Here is a 15,371-nt window from a genome sequence, read left to right on the forward strand (position 1 = left end):
GGTGGTGCGCCGATATTGAATATCGAAGTCATAACCCAGCATAATCAGGGCCCATCTTTTCAGGTTGTTGGCAGAGTGTGCGGGAACACCTTTCCTTGAGCCAAAAATAGAGGGCAATGGTTTATGATCGGTAAGTAGGGTGAAACGGCGGCCATACGATGTTCTGTGGAAACGCCGAACCGCGAACACTAGAGCCAACGCTTCTTTCTCTATCTGTCCGTATCGCTGTTCTGCTGGGGTTAGTGATTTCGACGCGTGCATAATAGCCCTCTTCGATCCGTCTGGAAAGACGTGCAGAATGACGGTACCGACACCAAAATTAGAGGCATCAGCTGCCACAACGATCGGCAGCTTTGGGTCGTAGTGGGTAAGTAGCAGATCAGAACTGAGCATCGTCTTTAGTTTGCAGAATGCTTCCTCGCATTCGTCTGACCAACACCAGGGGACATCCTTTCCAAGCAACCGATTTAGCGGGGGCCGGATGTCGTGCAACGAAGGCAGGAATGCCGAATAGTAGCTGATTAACCCCAAAAGGGAACGTAATGATGGTACATCCTTAGGAGGTGGCATCTGCTGTATAGCTCGAACGTTTTCCGGGTCAGGATAGCGACCAGAGGCGTCAAAAATGAACCCAAGATATTTCACAGTTGTCAAGAAGAATTGACACTTCTCGGGACGGAGGCGGAGGCCATTGTCCTGAATGCGCAGTAAGACGGCATTGATTCGCTCACGAAGCTCTTCGGGGGAAACAGCAACGATCAGCACGTCGTCCAGGTATGCGACCACACCTGGAATGCCAGAAAGGATGGTGTCCATCAATTGCTGGAAAATTGCTGGGGCGGTTTTGACGCCAAACGGAAGACGGTTGTACTGATACAGCCCGCGGTGTGTGTTGATTGTCAGTAGTGGGCGTGATTCTGGTGCGACTTCAACTTGAAGGTACGCTTCAGCCAGGTCGATTTTGGCGAAGAACTTCCCACCGTTCAGAACAGTGAATAGATCGTCGGGTACTGGTAGTGGATAATGGTGCTGCTGGATAGCTGCATTTAGGCCGGTTGAGAAATCGGCGCATATGCGGATGCCACCGTTAGGTTTCTTTACTACAACGATCGGCGCTGCCCAGGCAGAGTAGGATACAGGGGACAGAACGCCTTGTTCTTCCAACCGTTGAAGTTCGGCATCTACCAGTGGGAGGGAAGCGTACGGAACTGGTCTCTTTGGACGGAAGACTGGCGTAGCTCCCGGCACGAGGTGGAGGACTGCTTGTGTCGCAGTGCACTGACCGAGACCGGACTGGAAAACAATTGGAAATCGCTCCATAATGTCGGATGCATGATCTGGATGCGCTGTAGGAGACTGAACTGCATTGCAAACGGCGCTGATTGGAATGTCGGCTAACCCAAGGCGATCGAACCAATCAAGACCCAATAGGTTCAACTCAGTTGCCGTTATATAACACGACCCCACAAATGTAGTTCCTCGAAAAGATACACAGCACTGGAGCTCACCGGAAAGTTTTAACTCTCCACCGCAGGCACTGGTTGCAGTTCGAGCTGCTTGTCTGATCGGAGGTTGCCCGAGCGTGCGCCAAAGCCTCTCCGAAATGATGGTAATGTCCGACGCAGTGTCCAACTGCAGACGGATTGGATGACCATTTACGGTGACTGTCAGATACTTCCGGTTACCTGGCGTGTTGATCTGGAAAGTAGCCAGCAAACTGAGAGAGGAGCCAACAGGGTTCGATTTCGGTTTGGGACGGATGCGTGATGATTGCTTTGAAACAGCAGAGGCCGTATGCATCAGTGACTGACAATATCCATCTTTGTGTCCCACGGACTTACATTGGCGGCACCGATGCTTCTTGTAAGGACAGAACCTGACGAAGTGCCAGGCTCCACAGTGCCAACATTGTGAAGGTGGTGTCTTCTTTGAGCCTTTGTTTTGCTTCGGACCAGAACACTGCGAGGTCGATTTGGTTGGGCCAGAATTGACAGGGCCAGGCTGTTGCGTATCCTGGTGTATTGCATGAACCTCGGAACCGCCATGACCCCCGAGTTGGACCATCGCGGTGTCATGCTTCAGGTTAAGCAACCGTTGACACTCCGAGGTGACGGCCTGCAGCGTCATGGATGGGTCCTGCTCGATGCGGCTGAGGAGTCGGGTACGGATTTCTGCATCCTTCGGGGATTGTAGACCACATATGAAAATCAGCGACTTGAACTGATCTTCCGTTAACGATCCGAGTTTGAACCGTTCGCATTCCCGGTTCACGATGCCAGAATATGTGAGGAAGTCGTCTGGATCACTCTTCACTAGCTTCATGCATCGATAACGAATGTTGAAAAGTGACGTTTGATCACCGAATATTTGTGAAAGCGTGTGGACCGTTTGATCAAAAGTGAAATCGCGGGGGTTCTTTGGCAGAATATAGTTAGCGTACTTATCATGCTCTGCGGGTCCAAGTTTGCGGAGCAGAAGGCGAACCTTCCAACTATCATCTTGAAGTGAAAAATCGACCCTGAACAGGTCTTCATAGCGACGAAACCAAGCATCAAACGTTATGCCAGCTGAGGGTTCATAGCAAAATTCGTTGATACTGCCAGCGATTCCATCTACCGACTGTGGGACGCTCGACGCCGCCCGGGAAGCCAAAAATGTAGCTGATAGTCGCTCCGTAAGTACTTTGATGAGTTGCATTTGTTGCTCAAACATTACTTTGAGTTGTTCTGCCCCCATCTTGCGTCGCCAAATATGTTACGGTTCGGTCACGCAGCGAGCGAACAATATGATATGCGGATTGTGGCAATACTCTATCCCCAGCTATGTTGCTTGATCCAGACTCCTAGCAAGGCGAATAGTAAGAAGACGAAAAACCTCGGACACAAACTTTACTGATCCAACAACACGCGATCAACAGGCGATGCCCCGAGCTTCCGAACCCAAGTCAGTAAAAAGATGGTAATCGTGTAAGTGGTCAGATTTAAATTTCTTGGAATATCAATAAGCCATTGATTTATTCATAGTTTGACCTTGAAGATGCCGGAAGTTCGCTAGCACACATAAAAATACAGCGTTTTTGGGGGGATATTGATATCCTCAACATGCAGATGAACAGATTAAGGCGGTAGGCGAATCTGTTTACCTGTGAGATGGATAATCTGTGACTTGGCAGAAGGGTGTGAAATAGGTTACTTATGATTTAGGTCTTTTTGATACTGTCCGTCCTCCATTATGTCTTTCCATGATCCGGTGTGCTTGGCTGTAGAAATGACTGGCTGTAGGAATGACTGTAGGAATGGCTGTAGGAATGACAGATAATCGATGTTAATGGCATTCGTCTTGTCATTTTCTTTCTAGGTTTTTCGACTGATCGCTTGAAAGTGTAGATATAAAATGCTTGAGCTAGAACAGGTCCATCCATCATACGTTCTTAACCTTTTTCCGGTTAAGGCTTTAAATATAACTACGCAAACCTTTTAGTCGTGCGGCAGTGAAGCATCAGTGTTAACGCTCAAGTTGCTTTTTATGATGATGATGACGATTACGTGGGTAGTTGCATCGGTCCTAGTGTTGTATGTGTGGGTGGTATAACGGCTTGTATAGGAAGGGGAGGACAGCTTTAGTCAACCGCAATATGTACTATAGACATGACCTCTTGTCTGTTGGAGGTAGGATACTGTTATATGGGTTGGATGCCTGATCTCTGCTATCTGATGACGTTTAAAACTCGGTGTTTGACCAGAGGTGCCTTCAGAGCACTGTCCATGTCAGGTTAGGACATCAGAATAATATTTCCTGATATTTTCATGGATATAACTTGCACAAGATAGATGAGTTGGTGAATTTTCGTGAGTTGCGCTGGCTTATTCACGTTATTCTTTGGAGACTTCTCTTCGAACATCCATGCGGAAAGCGGAGAAGAACGAGGAAGGTCAAGTAGAACCTCAGCAGCGAAGTATGGAAGCCAATGCCATCAAGCTCAGCCGCTCTGGTTACCGCCGTCTTCCTTGGAGGATACCTGTGTGAGATCACATCAGTGGCTAGAAAACTGGTGACTGTGACCCAATCGCGCACCCAATGTTGCAGTCCACTCAAACCGTTCGTACGTTAGTACGTAGCCCTCGTGACCTCCACACCAATGAAAAGCAAGTTATCAGCTTTGGATTAGCTAGCCAAGGACACATTTTTGCCTTCGGTGGGCAGCTATCCAGATGGCGAAATACGCTCATTCACAAATTCTGGTGTTATCGAGGGACTCACCTGAATCTCTGGTTTTGGATAAATGGTCATATGGCAACGAAGCATCACTGTTGAACACTGATGTCATGTTGTAGATTATGATAACAATACCCACTTTTACTTCCGAAGGACGAAACTAGAGTCGCCCCATCATGTGCTTATGGTTTCAGCTGATAATAGCAATCATATGTATATAAGACGATCCCCAAAAGCCTTTCGACAAGAAACCGATTCTCTTTTCCTGATCGTCAGGAGCATGGGACCGACCAGTGTTTAACTAGCTGACGGTTGAAACGTTTTCCACCTGGAAATTTCAAACAACATTGTTATCGTCTTTGAGGGAGCACAAAACGCACGTTTACCTGCTTGAGGTATCTGTGGCCGCAAAGTAGCCTGTATCCGAATCTCAGAGAAAGTGTATATCAGACCATTGTTGAATTGCTGTGGAACTTTGCACGTGCGAGCGGCGCCACTGGGACGTTTTCAGGTCTTTGTGAACCTTTTTCTCAGGCTTATGGCTCGCGTCAATTGATACAGCAAATTCTCAGTTAGACGCCCAGAAGATAGATGTTAAGCGCTGCGCGATAATATGTTGCCTATGCTGAGTTGCCTATGTCGAAAAGTGTACCGTTCCAAGTGCCCACCTTAAGGTGGAAAAGTGGTGAACACTTCGTGACAAGATAGTATAAAAGCTCCTCCGTAAAGCTGGGGTACTTTCGATGCTACCTCTTTTACCGTCATCCCTGTTGTCAGCTGGATATGTTGCAAGAGGTGACTGGTGTCGACAGCGTCTTGTCACCTACCCTGATTATCAATACGAGTGGAGATGTATGTACCATGAAGTAGGTAAGCAACAGGCCGCTTCTGCTTCTTTTTATTATCCGCAATAAAGCCTTCAAATAATTGTTGGAGGCACGGAAGCATCGGTGTACATTAATACTGTACTATTACTGTTGTTGACGGTGACCAAAGTGTGGTTTACTGCCGTTCTGGTATCACTGGGTTGACCACACTGCAGTGGTTGGAAGTGTTTCGGCTTGACATAATTGCTTTCTAAATCACGATTTCAGTGCCCTGCCAGATGACGGTATTCTAAACTAGTGTCAGGAGTGACATTTGTTCTTTTACGCCTTACTCCTTTGAGTTATGCTTAATCGGATTGCTAAATAATCAACGGAAGTGGATGGTTTTCGTGAAGCCGAGCAAGTGTCAGGAAAATCGACCTCACTTGAGCCACCAATTCAATCTTATTGTCTTTCCTTCATTTCAGAGTTAACTTACCTGCACTGGCAGGGTAACGATTGTGTTAGTCGCTGGTTGCCTATCCTTCCACGCACGCTCTTACCCCACATGTCCGAGGTGTGCTCCCTCGCAATTCTTGAATACCTAATCCAGTGCAGTGGATGCCTGCGGTTAGAAGACCTTTGGGCCTTTCTGCTAGCTAAATTTCATCAGTGTTCCGACGTACTCTCTATTGTCGGTTCCACTCCTGAGTCTTTGGAGCAATTCATCAGACGTCAGTCTGCACTTTTTCGGATTGTCGATGGATACGTGTATTCTTCTGACATACCTTTAGGAACGTCTGATAGCGTACCTGCTCTTTCACATTCCAAAAAACCTTCATCCGGTGAGTTTATTCATCCAGAAGGCGCCATTGATTCCGGACATACGATGGGCTCAGAAATGGAGCCAGAAGTGCAAGCCGTGAAGTATTTTCAGGAGCATCTCCTGAGGAAACCAGAACGATGGGTTCCCATCAAACGTTTAGCTGGTCACTTATCACAGGCTTCGCCCTCAATTCGCATGGTCGTTGGTCCGCAGTCGGAATTCGTCAGTTTTCTACTTCGACACTCATTATTCTTTCGCGTGCAAGGGGACCTGGTTGGACTCAGTGACAATATTCGAAACAGCTTTTCTGCCTGTTTACCAACACCAAATAATAAGAAAAAGCCGCGACCGGTTTCATTTCAGGGCATGGAGGACCCACGTCGTCGAAGTTCTTTCGATCGAGTCCAGTTACCAGTTTATTTCCAAACCACGGCGGACAGTAGCACCGGACCGAAACAACCTAGTTCTGAGACGGATACGATAGTACTGAGTATAGAAGAATGTAAGGCGTTGCTGTGGTTACGGGATTCAGTTGAATCAAGTTCAGAGCATGAGTTGCTGATGGGTTCGTTGCTATCTAGGCTCTCCAGCGCACCTAAATGTGTTCACGGAACCATCGGCTGGACGCAAATCGAACTCAAGGAATTCATTAAAAAGTACAGCAAGGTTTTCTTATACGATGAAGCCTCTCAAAAGGTCCGGATGCACTCATCGAAGAACATTAATCTGGTCATCGTCACAAGGAATGCGAATGTCGGAGAAAACGGTGTACTTCTCGCACAAAGAGGATGTATATTCTGCATCAATAGGCTATGGGGAATTATCGACCTTGGATTTCACGAACACGTCTTCTTCGATCGATCGTTATTCAAACATGTGACAGATCTGTCCAAACATTTCCAAGTGAGTCTATGTCTCTAACGGTTTATGAAAACATTATCGCGATTATATTTGCTCTAATTCTATCAAGATTTGTGCTTCTGAACAGGTTTCCCTAATAGGACCATGGGACTGATAGATGTTTTCGGGTTTACGAATAAGACAGTCTATTTTGTGTGCATTGAGGTGTTCATCTTGTTTTCGTTGAATTCGTAAGGGAGCTGAGATGTGTGAATTTCTTGGAGCTCATCAATAGCACTCTTGTGGTCTTTCGTCAAGCTGCCTTGAAGTTCACAGATGAATTCTCATGGCACGTCTCTCTGTTTCCGTGATTCTCCGATTCTGACCGTTTCAGGTTGAAGGTCTTGAGCATGCTGGAAAAAGTAGACATTTGAACAAACTAAGAACTGAGGGATGAATTTGCTGTTCTACCCGAATGGTTTTGTGATAACCATTTTAATTCATACGAAAACACAGGGCTTGAGGTACGTTTCGTGAAATAAGCGCGACTGTCGGGTAAAAATCGAGCTATCAGGCTGTTTTACGCAAACACTGAAACCTATTTTTGTTGCGACTTGATATTTGGTAAGAACCAGATGCCTAAAGGTTACTTTTTGGTTGCTGCTGTGAACCCCGGACAACCTGTTTTTATTGCTGAAGGTCAACACAAAGTCGGGTTTGTGAGGAATTATTTGGCCTTTGGAAGACCATTGAACGGTGAAGTTGACGGTATCTGAGGCTAGCTCACGGTTGAGTGGCGACGATACAGTATAGAGGCTTCGGAAATATTTCGCTCTACATCAGCAACGTACGAGCTTTTTTTACAATGACCAAAAATTAGTTAATATCCACATCCACGATAGAATTACAGGTGACTTCTGTTGAAGTTACCTTTTGCAACTTCCTGGCCTCCTTTCTCTTTACTTCCTTTATGACACTTGATGGGATTACTTCTTCGTGAATGATTAGGGTTTACTTCTAGTCATCTAGCATTCAGCAGCATTCGATTTAGGTTTCTCAGGCTTCAATATACACAAAGCGCCAAACGTTGGCAAAGTTTTGCGTCGGTGAATTTCAGCCTGTTTTGTTTTACCTATCATTTCGCTCCCTGCTGTTCTATCAACCCATGCTGGAGATGACCTTGTTTTCAAGCGCCTGTTCCTCAATTTCCAAACGTCAACCGTTACGAAAAATATCTCCCTGCTAAGCTTGCTGATTTTTTTCTCTCAAGGTGTTAAAAACTTAGGCGTGGGTATTTTGTGCCCACAATACCCCACTATGATTGGTTCAGTGGGATAACCAACGGTTCACCGGATCACGAACTACTGCAGTGTCACCCAAGATGCTCCATTTTTCTCATCTGCCACACTGATGATTTCCATTTCAAACAAATTGGGAGTTAAATTCCGAATAAATGTTTCGTGATTAAACAACTCTGTGATATAGCCTTGCGACAAATTCAAGTTAGTTTTGCTGAATAAATGAGCAAGTTACCAGTGACACTTAGGAGATGAAACGACTAGTGGATTACTGAATGGTTGTGTGCAACATCCTTAAATTCGTATTGAAAGGTGAACTCTGTTCGCCTGTGTATTACAACATATGCCTATGCTGTTAATGTCCTGTTGGTGGAGCATATCGAATTACTGACGATTCAAAATCTAAGACACGTAGTAAAAAACTTCTTTTGGCTTTTGGCAAGAGAGGTAACTGACTCCGAATGACCGCAAACTATTCAGAGCTGTTGTTCGGATGCTCACATGGTGTGTGAAAAAACCGCTCAAATTCGCAATCCACATTCGTCATTGTTCCTTGGAAGGAAAACCGCATTCAATGTACCAATCAATCGAGTCAACAAGTTCTGAGTGTATAGAAGCTGTCGCGTAGAGAGTTACTGAACGAAAACTTGGCTAGAGTCATTTGTTCCTACTGAATGCGGTTATATTTGGAGACTTTGATTAAAAGGGATTTTTACATTCTACATTCCAGTGCTAAATAAACTAGTAGTGGTCTACCGTGGCACCCTTCTGGTGCATAGCTGACGTGCAAATCGAAGGAGGCACGGGGGTGAGATAATGTTAGCTTGTTCAATCCCAAGATCGGGATCTCTGCAGTTGGTGATAACGTTACCTTGACCTAGTAGCAAGAGGGGAGTTCTGACATTTCACTCAGTGCTTTTGCGTTATGAAAGCACAATTTTGAAGTATAAATACTTCAAGATGAGTAATGAACGCGGAACTGATTCTTTTTTCTCTTTAGTGCTTCTGTTTTTGGTGCTTTCTTCAAGTAAATTATATTGTTTATACATCGATGAACCGTCCGGTACTGAGTTCATTTGATAGGTGTACACAGTTGTTCATGTAGCAATTTACCGTATCGGCTTCTGTATGTTTATTCCACTTGTATTATTACCGTTTCTCATTTGTTCTTCAGAAAACTATAGGCTTTCGCATTTCATGAGGCGATTGGTCCCTTCTTCCCGTTTTTCTTATGACATGGACATGTTTGGTCTTGGTTGCCAAGGTGACCATCATTACTGAATCAAGGTTGCCACCTTAATCCTGCATTAGATTCGCCGGACTCATCAGTATCGATGACCGTCACATGCTGCGACGGAGGTGTTTCAGTTTAGGCGATAACTGTCACCATTCTACATTTCTTGGGCACATTTCATAGCGTTGGCGTGAAGTAACTTGATTTTGAGTGTGTTCAATTGCAACTGTTCTTATGTTGACGTAGGTCTTTTCATAGGTGACGTGCTGATTCTTTCTCTCGAAGATTTGGAATGTTCTGTGACAACTTGATCACATGCTTTCCCACATATGGAAGCATTTTCATTCAACTAAACTGCGAATAAAATGAATCATTCCGACTGCCTTTTGTGGTTCGTGCTTTATAGGCTTGAGTTACTACTTAGATTACTGCCCAGGTTTTGGAATTGGCGTCGCATATGTAGATGCCACTGAAAATCTGTAGTCTACTAAACGGGCCATTAGATAGAATTTCCTTTGAGCTGTTTGAGCTCTGACAACCAGTTGGTAGTAAGCTTTTCGACAAATCTATGAGCCGATTAATGCTTTTTCCCTTCAACTGCATTGCTAGTGGATGGAATACAACGGTATTTGATCGACAAGCGAGGCGTACCATTAGAATTAGGAGTAGGCTTTGAGAAGTTTATGAAGAACGCGCACAACATGGATGAGGAATACTACGCGATTAAGGAACAGACCAAGTGTGCCGTCCAACCGGGAGAGCATTCGGTGGTGTACTCCAATCATGTTATCGGAAGACCTGTGGAAATTGGCTCACGGTACTTTTATGGAGCACTTAGGTGACCGATACCTATCCAATTACTCTCTAGGACAGTCACCAAATCTGTTTTCGAGTCACAGTATTTCGTTTCTCTGTACACTCGACGATTTATTATGTCCACAGGTTTTTAATTGGCTTGAATTTATTACACACCAATGATGAAAGCGTGATGCTTTCTGTTTTGTTAAGTTCTCCGTCCTGGTGCCTATCAGCGGTAACGCCTGGTGATAATAACTCCCAATCCGCATCGAGCAATGCTGCCAGTTCTTCCACTTTACGAGGTGTGACTAGACTAAATGAAAAACGTATCAACTTATGGGAAAGTGTAAGCGCGTCCAGCCGGTACGTTCAAACAACATGAATAGCTGCTGTTCTGTAGTCGAGAAAATAAAAAAAAATCAAGCGGGCTCGTGTTTCTTTCTATTTATTTTTGACCAAGTTTTCCTTCACTTGAATTTCGCACGAAATCCTTGCCTTCACTGATGGTGAACTGAAAATGCTTGTGAACAGACCAGATGCATGAGAATGTGGCACATAGAATCTTAGCTCATGCAAAGACCGAAACGGCAATGCTGGAGGCTACATGCGGAGATTGAAACGATTATTGTTGTCTCGCATTACCACAAGTTGGTGGAAGGTTGGGACAATGTTATACGGTAGTTTTTACCCAAATCTATCAATAGCCAGTTTCTTCTGTGTATCTAAATTGACAACATGCTTTCTAATCTCAACTCCGGAACTAGTACATAACTGCCATAGTTTTTGACTCGAAAACAGAGTAGGTGACCTTTATGCTGTCAAAATATCATCCAGTCACTCCTTAAAAGTACTGAAGATCGATTCATGGGGATTTCCTACCCAGAGTGCATCATCAATACCGATTGCACTGTCACACTTTTCCTGCATCCATTCCCCACTTAGTTGATCTTACGTCGGTCCCCTCAAAACCTCCTCCTTCAACTTATAGGTAGGGTTTCTGATGCTGCTCGTATTCCATCATTTGCTAGTTGAGTTATGGTAGGAAACATAGGTGCTCCAATAATTTCTTCATGGAGTGTATTCTCTGAATTGAGGGTGTCCTTTTTCTACATTCCTCTAAAAAACAACAACTGAAGGCTCAATCCCCATTTCTCTTGTGGGTGATGGAAAGGCGGAACTCGGATTCTGAAATATTCAACATCTGGACATCCCTGAAAAGCTTCAGCTCAACCAACGTGACGATCCAAAGACAAGGCAAAGAAATTACACTGCCGTACATCAAAAATATTTCTAAAATGATTGCGAGGATGTAACAACGTGATTTGATGATGACCTACAAACCTTCAATTACAGTGTGAACAGCGCTATCGAAACCAAAGAGAAAATCTTATACACTGGTGGAGACAAGTCTTATGCACTAGTTTCAACGCACGAATTGTGGCCAAGACTTCGTGGGACAAATGGGACTGGAGTCCAATTAGATTCAATGGACACGAGCTTCCTAATAGAAAATATGCCCAGTTCTTGTTGGAGAGTTCGTTCCTTCAGCGAAGCCAATTTGTGCTGCAAAGCCGAGAATCACTGTACATACTCTTTGGGAATCGTGAGCAGTGCGAATCTCACGAAAATCGAGGCCGTCTTGATCCCGCAAACTCCCGGCAAGCGGCTTAACAGTTTGACCAGGAGCGGCCGATCAACAGTGTGGTGAACTCACCCTTTGACAAAATATAGCGCCACTCATCCTCAGTCCTTCAGTTACATGTGTGACCACGTGTCATACATGTTGATCGGCTTTTTGAGTGATGACTTTTCAGCTGATGAGCTCTGGCTTGTCTCTGCTTTTCCCATTGGGTTTGTTGATGTAGCATTTACAGTCGAACTAGCTCAGTGGTTAAGGCGCGAACTTACTGACCTCTGCATCTCGACTGCTCGTTTCTAGGCTTAAAAACCTGGCAGTATCTCGACCTTTATGCTTCCTTTGGGTGGCATGGGTTCTAGATACCGAATATTTCAGCTGGACCATTTTTCACAGTTGTTTATCGGGCTTCAGGTAATTGGTCGAGGATAATTCTTCATTCCGTTTTCAGTGTTGCCTGGTTGATGATGAATTCATCCCTCTTCGCTCGATAGCAGCTTACTCAGCGCTACTCGCTTAACCATCGTTCAATCGGTCAAAAACAAATGTCACAAGTCGCGCTTGAATACATAACAGGACCTTCTGACGTTCTGTACTTCTCGTTTAGGTTTGTACGTTCTCACTGGTTTTGGTTATGCTGCATTTGTTGGGCATAGTTGAGGCGTTTTCGGGTACACGTTTACCCGGTTTTCGTTTTTACTGGTAAGCGGAATGAAATTAAGTAAAATCGTTCAGCTGTAGCCTAGCACTCATGCCACCCGAAGGAGGCACGACGATTGAGCTGTTGCTAGGCTGCCCAAACCTAGACAAGAATAGTCGAGGCGCAGATGTTGGGTTCGAATCACGGACCTTCCGGATAGTAATTTCGCGTGTTAATCATTTAGCCATTTCGAACTCGCAAGCTCTCTATGACAACTGTGAAACTTCAGGAGTAGCCATGCAACCATTCACCTAACGAATTTCCATGCATGGGTCTAGTTGAATGAACGATTGAAACCTCACTTACAATTCAGATGATTCTGGTTTCGATACTTGCTAAAAGTTGATTATAGTTCTCCCGTCGGAAGTTGTTTAGAAAACTTTGTAAGGCAAGTGAACAACTATCTAAGCCCGTGGGGTGCATATATGAGACCGAACCATTCACTTATACTGTAGCTCTAACAAACTGTTTATCACACTTATTTACTGGTCGATTGCAGTGAGCATGGTAGCGGCATGTTCTGTATCACGTGCTTTCTTTCATAAATTCACATACACGATGCCCATATTTCAAAACTCACGTCTTCAGGTGATTCAGTTTATACCTTGTAACATGAATCTAGTCATTATCATAACACAAACAAGAGAAATGTTCTATCTGTGTTATTCAGTTGTTCACATTCGGTCCCGGTGAAATGAACTATTCGCGCTGATAATCGATTGAAATGCAGCATATATTTGCGTGCGACGGTACTGATCTGGGCATGGTAGTGCATGAGAATGACTCGATAGTACGACAAATGTTCGTAGTGTTCATACCGTTGAGAACGTAACTTGAGTGTGCCACAAAATGGACACTCATTGAAAAGGTAACGCCCATGTCCCGTGACTTTTAGCGCATGTGATATCTCTAGCTTCCATTGTGACAGCCTTTGTTTTTCGCATGTTGTGGATACCTTGAAGATTCATCTGTATTTTTACTGCCATGCAAACGCGTTTATTCTCAAATTCCACGATCGCATGCAAGCAGTTGTGTGAAGCAGTCACGGTTTTTCTACTCAGGTCTGTTTCGTATACCAGCTAGTACTGTGGTTAGATGTGTATTAAGGACTAAGCTCTTTAAGCATCAGTTTTGTGCGTCACACCAATCTTGACGAAGCCTGAGGAAAACCCGTATGTGGTTTCATCTAGAATTACGAGCGAATGTGTCGTTGCGCTAGGTGTCGTGACTGTATTGTTAGTTGTAGGTATCGTGTCATTACGTGGAATTGTGATTGTGCTTGGGGCGAGATGGCCCAAGCGGTTGGAGCGCGAATTTACTGACCGGAAGGTTCGTGGTTCGAATCCGACCTCCGCCACTCGACTTCCTCTGTCTAGGCTTGGGCAACCTGGCAGTATCCCAGCCCTCGTGCTTCCTTCAGGTGGCATGGCAGCTAGGCACCGGAAGGGTGCTACAGTGAAGGCTCTCGGATTGTGCTTGGTGTTATTCTATGCACCAAAAGGTTTTGAGAAAGATTCACTTTTAAGAGCAGACGAATCACACCGCGACTATATTCGCAATTCTTGTCCTCTGTTTGAAACCACTAAATCGATGTCGCTCATTTTTCCAAAATATTCGACATCTGTTTCAATGTACAGTATCATTTCAAGTGTGCGATTGAAATACTAGCTTCCAATAACAGATGCACGAAGTGCGAGAACCTCAGTGAAAAGAATACGGCCCTGATGCCGCGGCTGAGCCTACTTCCTGTTGTTTCTTGGTTTTACGGTAAACAGACGTGGCAGAAGTCACTGTGTGCCTAGAATTTTCTATCCATATATCTTAGTGCTATTTATCATTTAAGAAACGTTCTCGTGGTCTCCGGTTTGCGTTCAAATCAACACTCACATATGAACATAAACTACACGGAGGCTAATGGCGTCATGTCGTCCAAGGTGCCTGAAACTGCTATCGTCGCATGAAATGTTAGTTCGTTCAGGAGCGTCAGAATCATCCCTGGCAAACGATGTCAGGATTTCTCACAATATTTATGTGAACCCCATCTGCATCCTTACTTCTTACGGCACATCTACAACCGACTTGCTTGCGGAGTTCTGCAGCCTTATATCAGCATTGTCCAGTTGGCTGCGTCACATGATGTAGGTTTTTTGCCTTTCTTCACCAAGTGTTTTTTTCAATAAAGGCCGTGTGTGTTTGTAGGATGCGAACGTAATCGGTGTTTCACAAAGTAAACTCCCTCAACTGATCTGCATGAAGTCTTTATCACTATGCCCGAATGTTTAATTGCACAAGTAACGCGACTGGACCCTCAGGTGAGCTACTTTAGTTAAGGTCCCATGCAGTGTGGAATTGCGCACCGATACCGCTTTACCGCTCAGCTGGGCGCTGCTGCAGACAAGAAGCCTATCTAGCACGCGATTGGCCAACTGATCGGGCCGCTCGCCAGTCCGGCATCAGGTCGAACTCTGATTGGTCCAAGGCCTGGACCCAACAGCCAATCATGACCCAGCGTCTGTCGAATGCCGTTGCCTATGCTGCATCCAGAAGGCGTCAGAATTTACCGAATGTTGTCGCTGCATAACATCTATAAACGATTCGCTGTATATGTTTTTGACCTGGTTTTGGGTGCTAATACGCGTTGTGTACCTTTGATGGTTATTTTGACGGGAACGCTAACTTGGGAGGTTCAGACTGAGAATTAAGCTAACAAAATACCATTATTACACAGAGAAATACTTCAGCGTATATCTTGTCGGTTTGACTTTTCAGTGGGTGCACATCACCTGAATACAATGTATAAATTGGCTGTGTACCTGCCTTTCATGATTCGCTTAGTCCTTGCATCGTACGCTGAGTGAGCAGGGTTACAGCACTTTCCGTGGAATTTCCCGAAAGTTCCGCTGTCCGGGGTTTGTTAGGTCAGATCTTGGTTATAAACAATAGGGGCTATTGACATCGGTTCGTCGCCATATCGTACAACGTTTCTAGCCAAGCAGACATGGACACCACCTAGAAACC

At 44.9% G+C, this 15,371-nt stretch overlaps 1 protein-coding gene across 1 annotated transcript in view; it reads left to right on the forward strand.

The window, feature by feature from the left end:
- Positions 1 to 5,509: 5,509 nt before the first annotated feature.
- Positions 5,510 to 15,371, forward strand: part of T265_03866 (hypothetical protein) — a gene marked incomplete at both ends in the record, with an annotated part of 27,025 nt that continues 17,163 nt past the window's right edge. Inside the window, one exon of the mRNA XM_009168447.1 lies at positions 5,510 to 6,750. Coding sequence (XP_009166711.1) covers positions 5,590 to 6,750 — 1,161 coding nt within the window. The remainder of the gene's footprint in view (positions 6,751 to 15,371) is intronic.

The sequence above is a fragment of the Opisthorchis viverrini genome, assembly GCF_000715545.1.
Source record: "Opisthorchis viverrini unplaced genomic scaffold opera_v5_57, whole genome shotgun sequence".
NCBI classification, from domain to species: Eukaryota; Metazoa; Platyhelminthes; class Trematoda; order Opisthorchiida; family Opisthorchiidae; genus Opisthorchis; species Opisthorchis viverrini.